This window comes from Pieris brassicae, chromosome 2, assembly GCF_905147105.1.
Source record: "Pieris brassicae chromosome 2, ilPieBrab1.1, whole genome shotgun sequence".
Lineage (NCBI taxonomy): Eukaryota > Metazoa > Arthropoda > Insecta > Lepidoptera > Pieridae > Pieris > Pieris brassicae.
Window position 1 is genome coordinate 22,905,498 of NC_059666.1, and position 20,251 is coordinate 22,925,748.

General features: G+C 32.3%; 3 protein-coding genes and 1 non-coding gene across 4 annotated transcripts; 1 reads left to right on the forward strand and 3 right to left on the reverse strand.

Moving 5' to 3' along the window:
- The first annotated feature begins 1,491 nt into the window (after window positions 1–1,491).
- LOC123720631 (replication factor C subunit 3) lies at window positions 1,492–2,825 on the forward strand. The gene has a single exon (XM_045677327.1). It carries the CDS (start codon window positions 1,660–1,662, stop codon window positions 2,725–2,727), a length of 1,068 nt encoding a protein of 355 aa, XP_045533283.1. The 5' UTR covers window positions 1,492–1,659; the 3' UTR covers window positions 2,728–2,825.
- On the reverse strand, window positions 2,824–6,508 carry LOC123720632. Its single transcript, XM_045677329.1, has 5 exons — window positions 6,404–6,508; window positions 4,394–4,628; window positions 3,827–3,951; window positions 3,200–3,331; window positions 2,824–2,990 (listed from the first exon to the last, which is right to left on the reverse strand). Exons 1-5 carry the CDS (start codon window positions 6,492–6,494, stop codon window positions 2,824–2,826), a joined length of 750 nt encoding a protein of 249 aa, XP_045533285.1. The 5' UTR covers window positions 6,495–6,508.
- Trnaa-cgc lies at window positions 4,104–4,175 on the reverse strand. The gene has a single exon. It is a non-coding gene; the product is annotated as a tRNA-Ala (tRNA).
- Window positions 6,509–10,219: 3,711 nt separating the features above from the next.
- On the reverse strand, window positions 10,220–16,378 carry LOC123720338 (juvenile hormone-binding protein-like). Its single transcript, XM_045676900.1, has 5 exons — window positions 16,226–16,378; window positions 12,487–12,715; window positions 11,616–11,740; window positions 11,181–11,333; window positions 10,220–10,464 (listed from the first exon to the last, which is right to left on the reverse strand). The coding sequence occupies exons 1-5, from the start codon at window positions 16,332–16,334 to the stop codon at window positions 10,301–10,303; spliced, it is 780 nt and encodes a 259-aa protein (XP_045532856.1). The 5' UTR covers window positions 16,335–16,378; the 3' UTR covers window positions 10,220–10,300.
- Window positions 16,379–20,251: the final 3,873 nt, after the last annotated feature.

Sequence of the window (20,251 nt, forward strand, 5' to 3'; positions counted from 1 at the left end):
AGTTTCGCGGTCATTTAGAGGGAAAGGCTAAATAACCCTCCAAAAAGTTTGGTGCAGCAAAGCCAGACGGTACTTCACTCAGGGCCATCGCTTGCAAAAACTACTTGAATACTGTTCTCACCTCTGAGCGGGGGCTCCCCAGTACCAGCTCCTTGCACTTGACCGTATCCAACAAAGAGCGGTTCGAATCGTCGATGACCAATCCCTAGAGATGTAAGGTCACTCTGCATCTTCCACCGCATTTACCATGGAAAGTGTTCAGAGGAGTTGTTCGGATTAATACCTGCAGCTGAGTTTCATCATCGGACGTCGAGGCAGAATACAAAATTCCACCCGTATCACCTCGACGTCCGACGTTCCACGACTGAGCGTTTTTCAAGGCAATTTTTGCCGCGCACCACCGCTATGTGGAACCAGCTGTCCATTGAAGTATTTCCGAACCAATTCGAATTAGAGTCTTTCAAGAAAAGAGCGTACAGATTCCTAAAAGGCTGGCAACGCACTCGCGAGACCTCTGGCATTCAGAGTGTCCATGGGCGACGGTATCACTTAACATCAGGTGAGCCTCCTGCCCGTTTGCTCCCTATTTTATAAAAAAAAAAACATTGAATCCCATAGAAATGATTTGGGGTATAATGAAGAAATAATTTCATGATGAAAATGTAAATAAACCTGCAAGTGACATAAAATTATTAACAGAAGAAACTTCCTCACAAATTAGTGCAGATGATTGGCATAATTCTTGTGAACATGTAAAGATAATTGAAAACGGTTTCATCAAGCAAGATGTAATAATGGATATTATGCGGGAAGGGCGATTTATAATAACCACCGCTAATCTTCATTAGACAACATTGTATAACAACAATCTTAATCACAAATAATTGATATTCTTCATGTTCATTAATTAAATAGTGTCAAAATCACTTAATCTAATTTCCCCAGTATTGCCCACAAGAAACTTTTAGTTCCCTATTTACCATAAGATTCCGGTAGAACTATAGTTGTTTTGCTCTAAACGTTGTATAACTTGAATGTATGAGCGAATGAGACACCTAAATCATACTCATGTGCTTCCTAAATTCAATAATCAAATTCAGATCCTTTTAAGACTTTTAACGTTTAAATACTATCAAATTGAGAGTATCACGTGCATATGTAGTAAAACATTAAAATAATGGTAAAATGTCTGACGCAATTATAATATGGTGGATATATAATCCCATATAATGACGTTGAATCGAAAATATAAAGAAACAGTAATAATGTACCATTGATGTTATATGCAATAATAAATTACAATAAAATTCTTGCAAAAGTTTTAATCAAATCATTACTGATTTTAGTATATATTTTTTAAGATGTAAAAAATTGTCTAGATATAACTTTTGCAACATATTAATAACTAATTAATCATTTTAATCATCAACCGTTATCAGAGTTTTGTAATCTATGGTTTTCTATAACTAAATTACATTGTCTATGGTTTACATTTCGCGGCTTATTTTATATTGTAATTTGTAAATAACTTTCTCTATTGTGATTATAGTATTATCAGATTGAAAACACTTAATAAGGACAAAATTTATTTACTTATAATTCATATGAAATAACATAAGGAATCAAGAAAATTTTATGTGACGTGAAGTAATTATAAAAATGAGTCTTTGGGTTGATAAACATCGACCAAAAGATCTTTTAAAGTTAGATTTTCATAAAGACCAAGCCGTACGATTGAAAAGTCTGGTACAACAAAGCGATTTCCCACATCTACTCGTATACGGCCCTTCAGGAGCCGGTAAAAAAACTAGAATCATGTGCCTCTTGCGAGAGCTTTATGGCTCAGGAGTTGAACGATTAAGACAAGAAACAATGCATTTTACTACACCATCTAATAAGAAAATAGAAATTATGACTGTGAGCAGTAATTACCACATTGAGGTTAATCCTACCGATGTGGGAATCTATGATAGGGTAGTCATAATGGATCTCGTTAAGAATGTAGCTCAGACACACCAAATTGACTCATCTGGTCAACGTGAATTTAAAGTCGTAATATTAAACGAGGTGGACGACCTTACTAAAGATGCCCAGCATGCCTTACGTCGCACAATGGAGAAGTATGTAGCGACCTGTCGTCTTATTCTCATAGCTAACTCGGTATCACGTGTAATTCCAGCTATACGATCACGTTGTCTAACAATACGAGTTCCTGCACCTACTGAAAGTGAAGTTTGTAGTGTATTGCAAACAGTATGCAAAAAAGAAGGATTGAATTTGCCCTCAGAACTAGCGCTGAAAATATCAAAGTGTTCTGGTCGAAATGTACGGCGTGCTTTATTAATGTGTGAAGCATGTAAGGTGCAACAATATCCATTCAAAGCTGACCAAAAAGTACCAGAGCCGGATTGGCAATTGTTTATCAAAGAGACAGCATCTATGATTCTTTCAGAACAATCCCCGAAGAAGCTTGGTGAAGTTCGTCAGAAACTTTATGAACTTATTATTCATGGTGTGCCTCCTGACATGATATTTGCTGGCTTATTAAAAGAGCTTGTTATAAATTGTGACATGGCTATGAAATGTCAAGTAGCTAGTCAAGCTGCAATGTTTGAGCACAGAATGAGATTAGGAAATAAGGCAATTTTCCATCTTGAGGCATTTGTTGCAAAATTTATGGCTATTTATAAGAAATTTATTGAAGATTCTGTAGGAGATGCTTTTTAACATGTGTAAACTATGGACCATAAATTTTCTTAAATTTGCTACACCCAGCTGAACATGAAGAAAATAAATAAAAATTATTTCTATAAATTATTTTTATTAATTATAGGTATAGTAGTTTTTTACTGGAACTTGATTAGCAAATAATCTAAAGTTATCAACAATTGCATGCATCAATGCTACTGTCACTTCATTTGCTAAGAAATCTAGTACAGCACTTTTTGCTGATAGGACCCTTTCAATCATGTAAGCATCTTCAGTTCCTCCTGTAACCACAAAATTTGTATATTTCCTGATATTAACTTAAATCTATGCTAAATCTTGGTAAAAACTCAATTGGAAAATAAAAAACAACTATTTAAATTGTTTATCATATGGCAGCAACAAATTATGTTCTTTTTGTTTTATTTATTATAGAATAGGGGATTCTTAATGCATCAATTTTCATTACTAAAAACTTAACTAAGTAACTTACTAGGCTGTAAAAAGAAAGATGGAGTTCTTGAATTTCTAACAGCTATTCTTTCTTGACCGATTATTATGTAGTCTTCTGTATCATATCCTCGTTGACCTGTCCATGAATATGTAATATTGGTCTCAATATCACCTGCAAAAATGTATATGAGGAAGTATATATCGCAGTATGTATATGTACATTTTATAAAAACAATTTAATATAAGACATTCATATTCAGCGAGAATTTTACCATCAACTGTATAGACACTTGAAGTCATTTTTGGCCGATTCATTCGTACCAGATTGTGCCATAATTTTGTTATTTTTTCTTTACAATTGTTTTATATTTAAATTATATAGACATACGTTTAGTCTTTTTACAGAAAAAACATTAATATTAATCAGCATTTCCAAAGTTTTTAAATGGTGCCTATTATTTTAAGTTTTATCTAGGTATCGTGATTTAGTATTACCACTAGATGGAGTGTAAAAAAATTGATGCTTGCTAACCTTGTCACCCAACTATGACTTTAATTACTATGAATGAATGTTTATTACAATTAAGTTACAACTTGCCTTGATGTTTAAATGAATACTTACACATAAAAATTAATTGTTCAAGCAGGTTTTAAGTAAACTACTCACTCAAGTCCATTGTTAGGACGGAAACATGGGGATCCGTTCGACCAGCAAATGACAGAGTAATTTCCCCCACAACATGCAAGTCACTTTTAAAGCGAACACTGTTTTTCCCATTATTAAAATGAAATCTGTATCAAAACAAACATTTAGGTTTTAAATTAATTGTACAATATTATATTCAAAATAAATTAAATAATATAGAACAAATATTAAGATAAACAAAAAAATAGTTTAAGGAGATAATAAAAAACTATCAATAACAATAAAAATATATACCATGTGGAGATGCTGGGATTTGAACCCAGGACTTTCAGCATGCGAAGCAGACACTCTACCACTGAGTTACATCCCCGATATATTACTTGTTGAAATTTTGAATCATATTCATAACGTATTCAAAATACAATTTTGATTTTGTTCTCTTATAGAGTGAAGTTCTCTTGAACGATGTCGACAAATATACAGGTACTTTAAAACTTATATAAATAGTTAGTAGACAATACCGGTATGTTAATAATATGTATGTACTATGTAATACATACTAAACATTTAATTGAGCAGTGTACCTACTTCCTATCCACGAGCTTAGTCCACCTAGCTCCTGTGACGTTAACCTTTCTGAACAGAAATGACATTTGCTCATCAGGTACAGCGACTGTCACGCTGTTCAACACCATGGGGTCGACAGGGCTCATGCCCAAATGACCAGAATCCATAAGAAAAAAGAACGTTCTAAGCCCTCGTCGAAGGCATTCTATATCATCAGCACGGCACGCTGGGAAAGGCAATGGTGCCTGAGTAGACGCTGAAAAATAAACACTCATCATATCACTCTAGACATAGCTAAATACTGTGTAATTGAACATTATAATACTAACGAAAACATGGACCCAATTTATAATCAATAACGTAGACCTCTAGGACCTTAGCAAGTAGGTACCTACACGATATCTACACCCAAGTTTGAACTAATTAATAATTACGATGAGTTATCAAGTACTTTTAGTAAGTCCATTCGTTTAGCTTCACATATTTCTTGTATATCATTCCACAGAATTGGCTACTGTTGTATAAAATATTTGTACAGAATGATCCCTAACAATTGTCTTAAATTGATCTCATAATCTGGTGAACAAATTGGTATATGATTAAGTAGGGTCAGATATAACCTAGAGGTGTATTGTAACATCAATTAATACATTATTATTATTAGGCAATTACTTAAACATTAAAATAATACCTTTAACATATAAGAAAACAGATTTTAGCGCATGGCATCCTTTCTTAGCCGACTTTAAAAAACCGGAAGGAAGAGGTTTACAATTTGATGTGTAATATGCTTTTGTCCGTAGACTTATCTGGTGTGAAATAATCGGAACCGAAAGTCCGTGAAACATCATGAAATAAAATGTCTATAATTACTATAATCGTTATTCAAAGCCAATAACGATGATGCAACGTGATAAAATTTGGCTTGATTGCTATTCGGAAGCACAAGGATTGTCCAACGATATCGATTATTATTATGGTCAATCCACCCACTTAGCTAAAACCCAAATACAGATCGTATAAAAATATATAAATTATTATTCTCTAAGTAATACAAGGTTAATTAATAAAAATAAGAAATATTGTTATTTAATACGATTAGGAATAGGTTTATTTTAAAGGAATTTACTTTTTTAATTAAAGCACTAAACATACAAGAATTTACCAACTTCGTATAGCTGTCACCAAACAGCTCTATGTAAGTACCAATAAGTCATAAGGTTCTAGATTTGCTTAGATTTAGTATATTTTGTAGTTAAGGAAATATATTCGAAATTATGTAACGAGGTCATTTAATTCAACTTTTACGAATTAATATATTTACAAGGTTTGACGGAGAAATTAATATAATTTAAGATTGAGAAAGATTAGGAGCAACAAGATTATTTATTGAAGAGGTCTAGATAGGAAGTTATTTATGAAACATTTGTGAAATTTGTTAGAGCTATTTATAGTTGAGACAGGCAGCAGACATCTTGTCTGAACTTATAAAAATTTGGCGGCAACACAATCCGTAGACTTTTGAGGTTTAACGTACGCCGGCTTCCACAAGATGACCTCACCGTGGGATCTAGTGTTAAATATTCGCCGTCGGAGTTCGAACCTACGACATCAGGGTTGAAAGACGCACGCTCAAGCTAGTAGCCGACATTGAGTAAGCGAGTATTATAAAAATATGCAAACAATTATTAAAACAACTTTGTCTTAAGGTAATGAGACGTCTATAAAGCCATTTTTGGATTATTTTTTGCAACTAATACGTTTAGATAGGCAATGATATGTAGGTGGATAAATAATGGTATGGTGTGGGAGCAGTTAATATAAACCCGTCTTACAATAAATTGAACATCGAGAGAGTCTAAAACTCAGTATTTCCTTTTTTTTCCCGATATTCGTGATTGATAATTTGCCACAAATTTATAGTTCATATATTCTACTAATTAAAAAGCAATTTTAAGTTAAAAAATAAAGCGTTAAGATATGTTTAAAACAAATAAAAATGTTTATATAATATACTTAAGATTAACTTACATATATACTCATAATTCCTGAAAAATGGTAGTTGTCCATAACAAACACAAAATGAAATCAGGACCAAAACAGCACTATAACTTTTAAACATCCTGAACTCGCGACTCCCACTTTGAGAAAACGGTCTGCTTGATCGCAACACTTTTATATACTGGATTCATTTTTTTAAAACGCAGCACTAACGTGTCCCGTTACTTGAAGATTAATTTTAAATTATGCATATTTTTTTTTAGTTTTGTTACAGTCAACCAATTATGAGTTCTAAAATCACCATCATATCTCTATTAATTGACTATAAGCCTCAAACAGCTATTGATTACTTTGTCTTTATCACTCTCAAGACACTTCACAAATAAATAAACGTGACAAAACGTACTTGAACTAATTGAGGTTTATAGTACGTCTACGAAAATCATCGCACATAAACAAGATGACTATATTATATACTACTTACAAGGAATCTACAAAGTGAAAATGAATTCATGTATGGATAACTAAAACTATTAGAATAATGTTTTAGATATAGTATATATAGTTAGTTAGTAGTTATATATAGTTCCCTAAAACAATAACAATCGTTACAATGTTGCTATCCTCGATTGGAAGGCATTCGAAGCCTTCCGAAACGCTTTTTTTTATAATCAGGTCAAAATAGTTGCGTTACAATTTCATTTTAACCAAGGCCTAATTAATAAGGCATAATTTATAAAGAATTTCAAAATACTATATTAATAAAATAATATTTTGTAAGGCATACTTATAATGACTAAACACATTTTATTTCTTTATAATTTTTAAATAAAGAGTACAGTAAATGAGTATGTATATATATGTTTGTTGCGTTACTTAAAATAATTACTTACGATAATAATATTGCGTTCGAGACGTATAGCTACTTTTAAAATATTGTGTTCAATTGTGTAACATGTAAAATTTAAAATAATTAATGCGTAAAATGAACCGCACGCCTTTTTTATTCCAATGACACATTTTCTGTCTTTAGATGTTTAATACATAGTTTTAACTCAAAGGGTGCCGATATTTGCTAAATATCAAGTTTCAAACCGAACTAAATTGGTCTCAATTTACTCAAACATAAAAATCTTTTTAAGCTCGAAAACGTGAAACACAAATTGCATAGTGGGCTACGGTTTCAAAACATTTTTTCATTTATGAAATCGTTTACAAATTGACAGCTATATATTTTAAACTAGCCAGAAAAATAATTTCAATTCGCAATACGCAGCGTAAAAAAATCAAATTGCATATAAGTCTGTTATATCAGCCGAAATGTCAAAAATTCGTATGTATTAGCTGAAATATTATAAAAGACTAGAATAGATTGCATGGCAGACACATTTCTGAGTCTGTTTAATTTATATTTTGTTTAAATCGAATAGACGACTGCCACTGTGCCTATACCTGGGGTATAGGTATACACTCACATAATCGTTACATGATATGTATTAAAAAAATCCTTTGTTGTAATAAAAATAATCTTACTAAAATAAATGTTTGATAAAATTTACTTTGCTATTTAAGCTCATAATATGTTTAGAAATGACACAGTTTCTGTACCGACGCATACCAGTTCTACCGGTAATACTTAGTTAAAAGTTAAGTTGCTCTGTTGGAAGCTAACATCTTCAGAACCGCATGAATAATGCTGGCCAGGCGGTTGTACTGCAATATAATCTATCTACAACTTCGTACCTGACTTCACGTAGAGGTAGGTAAAGAGCATAATATATTATTATTCAATCTTATATTGAAATTGTTTTTTATTTAAATGGAATATACACGAAAACTCTTTCATTGGTAACGAGGTGCGAAGAGTATGTTTTATATGCAGTACTACTAGTTACTTTTTTTAGAAATGGCGTTATCATAGCTAGTTACTTAAAGGAATGCAATATTCCATATATCTGTTTGAATTTTAAGAAATTACTCGTTTTTGAAGAAACGAAATTTTATCGTATATAGACCGAGTTTTATTCAAATTTTAATTAAGTAATAAATCTACGAAGCGGCAGCTAGTTCATTTATTACTTTATATTAAAAGTAATAAAATGATGTATATAATCGCTATTTATGAGCTTTAATTAATTTAATACGACGTAATTTATCACATGATGTCAATCTCAAAATTACTTCTATTCACCAAAATATTTATTTTTCGTAGAATCCTCAAAGTCAACTACGTTAATTGGAATATAATTACAATTATTACGAATTATCATTACAATTGTTTGTTTTATAACCAATAATCAATGCATTCTTCGTAATATTATTAAATCATGTCGAATTTATCATTTATTGCAATTCCTATAGTATGCATAGTAAATGTCAGTTGAACTAGATTCTTCAACGTAATGCCAATGTATTTTTCAAGGTCGACAACATAATATATACTTACATATATATGTAGTCGTTAACTTGGCCACAATAGAGAAAATCCCTCATACCTACTTTTAAAAATTTGAATGAAAATCGTGATGCTAAAGGTTCATTTGGCTTATTAAGGGTAATAAATTTACGAAGTGTTAATAACGCCCTCATAAAACACCACAAAACACAATAAAATTAATGGTTCATTAAGATTCGTTATCCGATTTCATATCGATTGTCAATACATTTCAATATTATTTTGGTACAAAACCTATAAAACTCAAAAACAAGTCTCAATTAAAAATTATTTTATCATTGTAATTACTTCAAAAAGACCTGATTTTTTTAAAATCTGATATTGTGAGATAGAGTTGCCGAGACACCTACAAATTGGAGAAACAAATATGCGACAGCTTCAGCACATTCTAAGTATTTATTGTTACAATAAAATGTTGAAATAATAAATTTTCGACGCGAGTTTTTATAAAAAGGGACGAGACTCATAAGTAATAAATATCAATGACTGATGTGTTGTTGACCTTATGAGTTATGTCGATGATTTGAGTCATTATTTTATTTTTTTAAAGTAAAGTACTTTGGGCACTTCAGTATTTTAAATTTATCACTTGCTTGTCACAGATTGAGAGGCATTTCCTAAACGGGACATTAAAACATAAATAACATTATATCTGAGTCAAGTTTTTTATTATTTTAGGTCAATTTAAAATTATTTAGTGAGTCAAAAGTACATTTTACCGACTAAATCTAAGAACATATTGCGTCTGTAACTTACCTATGTTTAATTCTTACTTTGATTATAATAAAAATGTAATGAATGTAACCATTATGACAAAATAATCCCACTTTTCGTTGACGGTCATTGAACGCGCCCAAACAAGCTTATCGTACAAATGTAAATAAATTTAATTTATTTACATACAACTAAGTTCGTCTCACGAAACAATGTCCGATTATTTTTATGCATTTCTGTTAAATACTCAAACCGGATACAAGTTTTTGCAATTACCAAAGGAAAATATTTACTAGAGATATAATAAAACCAAAAATGAATTGTTTTTGTGAGAATTAAAAATATGGTACAATGTTTTAATTAATTTGTTTTTTTTTAACTCTAAGCTTTGATGCTTAACTCAAGGTGTTTTCGATCTAGTAATGAATAAGAATAAAGACTCAAGCAAGCAGCGTATCAATTCGACAACAATCCTTTTGGCGCGTAAGTGCACATGGGCACTTAACATTAGGTAATTATAAGTCAGTTTAGCCCGAGAATATTATATATAAAATATCCTAAATTGAATATAGAAAATATGAATTCAAAAAATAAAATGTATGTCGCCAAAAACAAGTGAGGTTTATACGCAGAATGTGCGACCAATTACGATGTTTGGCTAAAAATAATAAAGTTTGTACACATTCGATTCGTTTATTATTAGTAAACAAAATACAACATAGCTTAACGTACTTTCATTAGAAAGTCAGAGGAACACCTTACACGCCCTTCAAGAATGCGTCTTTGGGTAGTATTTTAGCAGAGGCTCGTATGTTATGTACTACTGTCACATATGCCTTTTCGACAATCGCACAGAGCAGGCTGTTACCCTTGTCAGTAGAATTCGACTTTATTATTTCCCTCTCTGGTTGAATATCCGGATCTGAAATTAAATCGGTATTCATCAATCAATTCCTAATTAATAGCATTTTTATTTTTATAGCAATTTCATTTTATTGATATTTACGGTTTCGATTCGTTAATTTTGCGCCTTTTTTGTTCTTCACTTACTAATTTGTGATTCATTTCTTAATTTTAATTTATAATAAAACCTTGCCTTTATTGCCAGAGAGCAATTATTTATCAGTGCAGAATGGCGCTTGTATAAATTCCAGTCGGCATGCAGTTTCCCATTAGCAATCATTGTCATTATCTCACACATTAAATTTGTATTGAACCCTAATTCTTAAGTGGCAGGAATCAGCCGTATCAGTTAGTTATTTATCATTTTAAATAACTTTCACAGACGTCAAGACTTTTTTCGTTTAAATAAAAAAATAAATAAGGTTTTCATAAGCGTCAAAGCACGAAATATTCATAAACCGCTTTTAAAGGCGTGGCTCAAAAAGTTTATTAGTTTTGTTCCTAATCGTATATTTATTTATCTGACGTCCAGTGGAGGCCAATAAATATTTATTACAATGACAAGTGACGTCCATGTTAGATCTTGGCATCATGTTAATGATAAATTATGATTGTTATTTGCTTTCATGGGTAGCGAACCATTATATATAGTAAAACAAATATAATTATTAAAAAAAAAACATAAAGTTTAGACAATTTTAAATTTATGATTGTGGCAATCTAACTAAAACTTACCTGTTTTTAGAGATTCTAAAAGTTCCGGGCTTAATTTAATTACCACTTCATCAATGGGTTGGCAGGTGATTGTTTCAGGGCTTACTTCGAAGTGCGTCACACCATTGGCATCAGTTTTAAAATCATAGTTGTAATTGGCTGTGCCCAATGCACCTAAAACATTAGTTCAACTTTAATCATAACGAAAGATACGCCAACATCACTTTTGTATTATAGACGGTTAGGTAATAAATGTATGGACCAAACTTCCATGATTATTCTTCCAAAAAACACTTAAAATTATATAAAGAATATAAGCTATTAATATAGTAGGGTTGGTAAATACTCTTATCAGTTAATATATGACTTTTTGGTTCACTAGTCACAGTAAATACTAAATAACATTTCTAATTAAAGGGTCAGTTTAACGGCGTCGTTAAGAAAATTTATACTTACTTCCTTTAATTAAAATCGAGCCGGAAAATGATTTCACGCGTTTCTTTACCTCAACCTCGATGTCTGCAGTAATACTGAGGTCTAATTTTGTTTGCAATTCCACGGCCTTTGTTTTAGTATCTAAACTGTAATCCATTGAATTTCAATAAGATCAAACTACATTTTTATAGCATAGATTTACTGTACTTATGCACTATATCTTAATGTGTTAAATATTAACTCAAAGTGTTTTCTAGTTAGTTGTAGTTCTCCCATCCATATTAAATTCTAGTAATTGTCTGATAAGGAGTTGTTAAACGTATATACATTAAACACATGCATTTTCGGAACTAATTAAACATGCAGCGGTAGATAACTAACGTAAATTATTATGCAAATTAGTTTTGTGAAGTGTTACAATTATTAAACAAGCACATTATTCAATTACCTATACTGTATGAATTTCAACATTCTTAATAATTGATTTCCCTATTGCGAGGGCTTTTTGTTAAGTCTATTTCGCCCTAAATTTTTCCACGACTTTTTAAGCACCAAATTGCTGTTTGAACTTTTCGAATAAAAGTAACAGGCGTTAAAAATATACACGTCTTAATCCCTGTCTGCGGCAACCTGAGGCGCCTAATAATTGTACAATGATAAGATGTAATAGATCTTCGCCCCAGATTGTATATGTTTTAATCTAATAATAATATTTTTTATCTATATTATTTGTAGGCATGTTTAACACGTCAATTCCTGGATGAAGGATTCTGCTTAAGATGTTTCCTTTCATTGTGCGATCAAGGATGATTTGGGAACATAGAATTATAAAATCCATTTATAAACTGCTGGTATTTGATCGCGAAGTATTAAGACTATTCCGTATACCAACCTAAATTTAGACAAATCTTGATTTTTCAATCCAATTATGGTCAAGTTCGATAAGTGATTCCAGACGCCATATTCCTCGCTGAGCAAATAGTCAACCGAAGCCAGGTGCATAGGGTCAATGGCCCTTATGTCATAGTCTGGCACACCGTTTGCCGTTTTCGCTAAAAACTTTTGTGTTGACTTCCGTAAACATTCTGTATCCGTGATGTCGCATGGGGTGAGGAAGGCTTCTGAAAACGTCGATTTTTGTCACAAAGGGAACCTTTTTATGTTAGAGGAAAACTTGATTCGCTATATGTATTAGACTAAGTAACTGTAGATTCCTATAGGGTTGCCAGTAAAAGCAATAAAATTACTGTGAAGGCGGAGTTTGACATACATTCAGAGTACAAAAACAGTAGTAGACAATGATTATAATGAATATAGACATGTGTTGCACCAACTTACTTCACAAAGTGTTGTAAGTAATAAAATATGTAACAGTTTGATTTTACGAAAGGCCACTCTTTAATAAATATCGCTGTTAACTTCGAATTTATTTTAACTCCTTGTTAATATATCCATATAAATTCAGAGTTCATCGCGTATATAATAATAATTATTAAGCTTCATTTATTCCTTGAAACATTCAACCGTCTTTATAAAATATACAGAAATATTTATAATTAAATAAATAAATAATATTTTTTTGTAAAATCTCTATAAACCCTATATCTCCTCCATTTGGCTCCATCTCTCTATATTGGACGTATATTAAATATTAACTATATACATATATATTGTATATAAGATAAATTTGAGTTCTCTGTGACGTATCGACGGCCTTTGATTGTGCCCACCATGAAATATTATTCAAACAAAGGGAAGGATCGAAAGAGTGATTGTCAACGGTGACACTTCTTCGGGTTCCGCAAGAAGGCCCTTGAATACTTGTGGCTCCTTTTTATATTTAATTTAATTCAATGAAGAATAGGATGACCATTATCTGCCAATGAGCTTCATGCTGGTGAGACCTCACCACCTTTTTTCAACGTGACAAGACCAAATGTGTCTTTGGAGAATGTAAACAATGCTATCTCACGTATAGTTAACTGGTTCAAAGTGAATAACTTTATGTTAACTTACTAAATAAAGTCAAAATCTATTACAATTTGTGGTGTAAAGTGTTTTCTAGAGACGACATTCAAAGATGACGAAAAAGAAATGTTGTTTAAAATACTGTGCTCTTGTATAAAACGTTACATTTAAAACTCTAATGAGAATATAAACCTTATAGATAACCATTCGAATAGGTATGCAGTAAGAATAATACTGCAGTGGACTGATCATTTTCACAGTGTAATGCTCTACGGTATTATGTTAAAGGGACTTTTGCGGATGTCCAATCCATATTTATGCTGCAGAAGCAGGCCATTCGAGAGATTTGTTGTTGTTCCCCACGGCAGTTGGTATGTAAAAAGTTTGAGGAACTAAACATAATGATGCAAGCTGGTCGATATATATTTGAAGCTTTATTATACATCGTGTATTTCCAAAAATTATTATTATTTTCCGCTAAATTTGACCAGTATAATAACTGAAAATACATCAGCTGAGCGTACGAACAACGAAGCTTCAAAAGATAATATTCCTCTTTGGAAATTGTATTTATTTTTTACAAGACTTCCCAAGCGAAGTTAAAGAATTATTACTTAATAAATTTAAGACTTACATTTAACGTGAATAACTTGCTATAGATTTTCATAAAGTAGTTAATTATTTACTCGCTTGTTAATTTGATCCAGTTCTAATAGGTTAATAACTTTGTAGACGATTCGTCACCACCGATCGTGACTCGTACATAATGTCAAGTTTTGATTGACTACATATTTGTGTTTTCTTCTCACTATAGTCTAAATTATGCTATTTAGCCCGCTGATGATAAGCTTGTTACTACGTTGTTATGACATTTTGTTTTAATATCTCAAGTTACTGGGGTAATGATTGCTGTTCCTGACAATTTCCTTTTATGCAAAAACTTGACTAGTAAAAAGGGTGGTGATGAGTTTCTTGCCAGTTCTTCTCGCCCTCTATTTGCCCTTGATTTGGGAACTGTGTAAAAGTAAATATAAATTCCTTATAAATGTACATAAGCGAAAGCGATATAATAAAATAAATTTAGATTAATGGAAAACTTAAAACAGATAGGATTATCCTCTTAAATGTCCTACGAAGTAAATCAGAAAATAATTAGATTATATGGAATACCATTTACAATTGCAAATAGGAATTCTCTCTAGAGCATCCCCTATTATTATATAATAATATAGAGATAAGAAACCAATTCATCTGTGTTTCAATATATAACGGGTATCTACCTTACATATTATGTTATAAAATAGCATAATCGGATCAATAACTGTGATAAATTTCAATTGGCCATGTTTAACGACCAATTTAAGTTCATTGAGAATCTATTGACACTTGTGTATCAATTGGCCATTTGTGTGTGGCCATGAGGTTTGATCACAAAGATTGTATTAAATCCGGCTATAGCAGGATTCATAAACAGTTGTGAGTAATAAAATAATAAATGATTTGTTAAATAATGATTATTATAGAAACAATACGCAATTTATTTTTATAGTATATTACTTTCATTGGCATATGATAACATATTCGCCACAATACTAAACTTAACTTCTTCTAAATTTATGAAGCGTCAATTGCATTTAGTTCAGCAACATACATTTGATAAGACCTCTCCCTCACGTGTTGAAGAAACGTGAATATAGTATAATCATGCCTACACTCGGTTTCCTAATATAATCATTACTGTTAAAGTATTAAAATCATCCAACTAACACAGCGCACGAGACACATTTTATAAATTAGCTTATATAACGTCGGACGGGGGATAAGCCCACTTCCTCTGCCGATATGGAGGTGAAATATTACACATATCCAGAGCTTCATTGTTTCTTTAAAACGCTGAACAAAAATGTTGCTTTCGCACGAGTTTGGATGCCGACCTACTTGACCTATTAAGAAAACTTAAAAGTCAAAATACGAGGAAGTGTTTTTTAATGTTGAATAAACGTATATGGTTTGATGAAATACACTTATTTTTATTACAATAACTGATAAACCATTCAAAGTACTTTAAAACACGATGTAAATAGTGTTATGATGGATCGTACCTACTTGATTTTTTATTCGAAAAATATGTTTTAGTACTTTTAAAAACTTTAAAACTATTAGTTCTTATGAGAAATTGTTAAAGGATTAAAAGCTAAATGACAATTTCTTAGTGAAACTGGTTTGGAATTATTTTAATCTGTTACTGTAACTGGAATCTCAATGCTTGAAAATCTGGATTTATGAAATCATTTTTAATTCTCAGATGAGAGATAAAATATTTCTTTAAAGAGATTGTATGGTATTTTTGATATCACCAGATTCTTTGTTTTATCTACAATTTACTTTTAATACTTTTAAATCCAGTAAAAGTAGGCCAAAATTGTGGCTTCAAAAAGCTTTTGCATAAAATATAATTTTAGAAGATCTTTGCGGAAACCGGAAAACATACCAAATAAATATAAAATGAAAATTTCGGTGCACCTCCTACCTTTTTAAATTATATTAATCAATGAATGGATGTAAATTAAAATCCGAGCTGTGGAGTTAATATGAGAAAGTCTAAATCTCACGAATTCTACTGTGAACCATAACTAAATAACATTTAGGGCTATATTTCATACCTTCTTCACATAAAGCCGTGATAAGAGACACAAGCAAAATAAATCCTCGAGCCGCCAACATCCTGCCACACCATTCACAACACTGACAGACTCTCAGTTCAATAATCATTTACTTTATATACGATTGATTAGAGTAATGCAAATAAAATGTAATTAAAAGAGAATTCCGACGTTAGGCATACATAGGTCACATATTATCAGGTCCGTTAAAGTAAATACTGATAATATAATATTATGGTAGGTATAACTTTGATTTAGATATTTAGACTGTTCCTAGTTTCGCTACATGCATCCCCACAATCAGCCATATAAAGATGGGCATGCAAACTCTCCCTATAAGGGACCTTGCCTTTAAAGTTTAAACCACCCTTCCTTTGACAGCATTACACTGCCGTGTAATCTATAACTTCTTGGAAGGTGATTAAATAGTTTGATAGCCAGATATAACTAAATCGTATGCAACATGCACCCACAGTCGTGTTGGACCTTCGGTGGATACAGGCAAGTTGTTTTTAATATTGTGAATAAAATGCTTTATATAAAAAAATATATTTAAAATTACCCACGTATCAGGTTCATACCTAAAACTTGAGAAGGTTAAGACTACTTAATTAATAAAGTAAGAAGAGAACACATGGGACAGGTATTCCAGAAAGGTATATGATAATTAGAACAAGATATAATTAATTATTAATCCGGAACAAGGCTCTAATCGTTTAAAGCACTTCAGGAAAACGAGGGTTCATTGGGAAATGAAATTGTTTATTGTTTGTTCGGTTTTGCAATCCCAACCCTAATGACAAGCTTAAGCCGTTTCAAATCTTTTGCAAAAGTAAATCGTTTATGTTCGTCATTTACATTCCAACCTTTAGACGGACTCGAAGAGGGTGTATTAATGTTATACCTGGGAAGAAATTCATTTTTACCCTTTGGTATTTTATATTTACATTTTTGTCATTTCATGTAGTTGAAGTATCTTCTTTTTCGTATTATTTAAATTATAGAAGGATGACAAATGTACGAACGTAAATTTACTTTTAATAGCTTGCAATATATAAAAGGAACTGTAAACAGTTACTTCTACCCTTTTTTAGATGTTTAAGTCATACATTCTGTAGAATTCTGCTTGCAAATGCAATACCAATCTAGCGAGATCCGGAACCCGCGGTATCTCGTGCCATTTTTCTAGATGAATCCCGAAGCTAAAAATGACGAGATCTCGTAGAATTAACGTGATTAAGTGGATGCAGTATCAAGTTATTCTTTTGGATGAACAATCCAGTACAAACCACCGCAAACCACAGACCAGTACAAAGGCGACGATATTTACCGTTTGCCTGGAAAATATCGTACGGAAAAAATACATATTATGAATGGAGAAGCGCCTCCACTATGTTAATGAGATTAACATCGTAAGATTAAACTTAGATAAATTGTCTTTATGATTGCAGAGGATTTTACGTGTTGCTGCTATTAAAACCAACACGACTCTTCAAGAGGAATAAGAAGAGACTCTGAGAGCAGCCAAAAGTCCTTGATGTGTTTCTGGAACATAGATTTGAGTCAGTCATAAAAAAAGAATCTATAAGACCAGTAGTACTAGAACCAACCAGTGTTAAGTCTGAAAGGGCATTTTCAGCTGCTTGTACTTACAACTTCTTAAGAAGTTGTTCCTAAACAACTCAAACTTAAATATCTAGGATACCGAGGTCTTGAAAATTCGATCCGATCTCACGAATTTCTAATTCTAGTTCTGGTAGAATGTGAACGAACGAGCAACCTTATTTGCGCAGTAGGCGTTGAGGGGCAGATTTGCTTGATAAAAAGTAAATCTTACGTGTAATGGCCCTAAGGAACAAGGAGAGTACAGTATCTAAGTACTACTCTCGTTATTTTACCTTCTAGGAAACCTAATTAATGATAAAGTTCTGATAAAAGAGAATAAACAGTATCTGATCAACCTTATCGATATAAATATACAATATGATTCAATATTATGAAGGTAACAATCACGTGTCGGCAGTAAAAATTCTAGGCGTGCATAATATTGATAAACAGGGGTTTTATTGTAGAGCAAACGGGCAGGAGGCTCATCTGATGTTAAGTGATACCCCATGGACACTCTCAATGCCAGAGGGCTCGCGAGTGCGTTGCCGGCCTTTTAAGAATTGGTACGCTCTTCTCTTGAAGGACCCTAAGTCGAATTGGTTCGGAAATACTTCAGTGGGCAGCTGGTTCAACATAGCGGTGGTGCGCGGAAAAATTACCTTGAAAAACGCTCAGTCGTGGAACGGCGGACGTCGAGGTGATACGGGTGGAATTTTGTATTCTGCCTCGACGTCCGATGATGAAACTCAGCTGCAGGTATTAATCCGAACAACTGCTCTGAACACTCTCCATGGTAAATGCGGTAGAAGATGCAGAGTGACCCCACATCTCAACGCAACGCCAAGGGATCAAGCCGCTCGGAAAGTGATTGGTCGTCGACGATTCGAACCGCTCTTCGTTGAATACGGTCTAGTGGAAGGAGCTGGTACTGGGGAGCTCCCGCCCAGAGAACAGTATTCCATGTGGGGCCGAATTTGCGCTTTATAGAGTTGCAAGCGGTGGCCCGGAGTGAAGTACCGTCTCGCCTTGCTGAGCACACAAAGCTTTTTGGAGGCTAATTTAGCCTTTCCCTCCAAATGACCGCGAAACTGAACGTCGAATATATGAATAAACAAAAGATTTTCAGTGAAAAGCTAAAAAAATCAAGTATTTGAAGTAGGTCAGCTGCTAATTGCATTTGGAAATTGGGACAGCGGTCACAATAACAGGAATGATGAAAGGAAAATAATTTTGCCTCCGAGAGGCACGAGACAGATATATTTTTGCACGCCTTCCAGGTCTTAATCGTAAAATCTTAAATCGTAATGAAATATCCTCTGTAAATAGTCTTAATTTATTATGTATGAAAAAGGTTTTTTCCTATCTGCTCTCTTTTTTGTAACATGGTTATTTTCACCATTGCTTTACATTGGTAGTATTGAGTTGTGATCGACATAAGAATCAAGCAATATTTTTTCGTGTATTATGTGATGCATACAATAGTAGGTTAACATTAAACGGTCAGCTTGCTCTCGACATGTGACCACAAATTGTGGTTACACTGTATGTTACATTTACTGGTTTCCTTTTATTTATATTCTCGTATTCATAAGTTCATTAATTATACTGTCGCACTTGTTTGCTACGGACCAAATAGCTGTTCATTTATAAATTACATCAATAAATTGTAGAAATAAAAATTATAGTATTACCTTTTATTTCCGGGTTTTTAAAATGGTATAGGGCTTGGGCTAGGGCTTGTGCATTGCCATGTTTTCAGTTTTTTGTCAATATATAATAAATAAACCAATCCATAACAAGATAAGTTTTCTGCCAAAGGAAAATAATCTTAAGACATGCTGATTTCCTTCACAATAAGAGCAAGCGTAAATACACAACAATATTTAAGAAAAAATACCGTAAACGAGGGATTTTCCAAAGTTATTTGTGTGATTAATGAGCCAATCAATTGTTAATTAATTCTAAATTTATGAATTCCACAAGCTTCGTGTTCTAAGTGTATTTACGAATAAATTACAATTGTCTACATTTTTTCTATATTTATCCCTCATCAGTTTATTGTAATATATGAATACTAACCTCAATTAATTCTTCATCTATCGATACCAAAATAACAACGAAATACACAGTTTATTCAAAGTACCGTCGTTTGTCTAGCGTAATACGATTCTTATATTCCTAGGTTGAATAAAGCCTTACAGTATTGCTACAAAATCATTTTGAATTGGCAAAATGTACAAGTAACGTAACAATAAAATTTTATCATGTGTTTTGTGTTTTTTGTGAACGGTTATAGTTTTCGTCAGATCGAAACACTCTTTTATTGCTATTTTATATTGTCGACACGTGCTTTCAATGGCATGCAATCTAAAATACGAGAAACTTCGTAGCATTGTATATTATAATAGCTTTTATTTT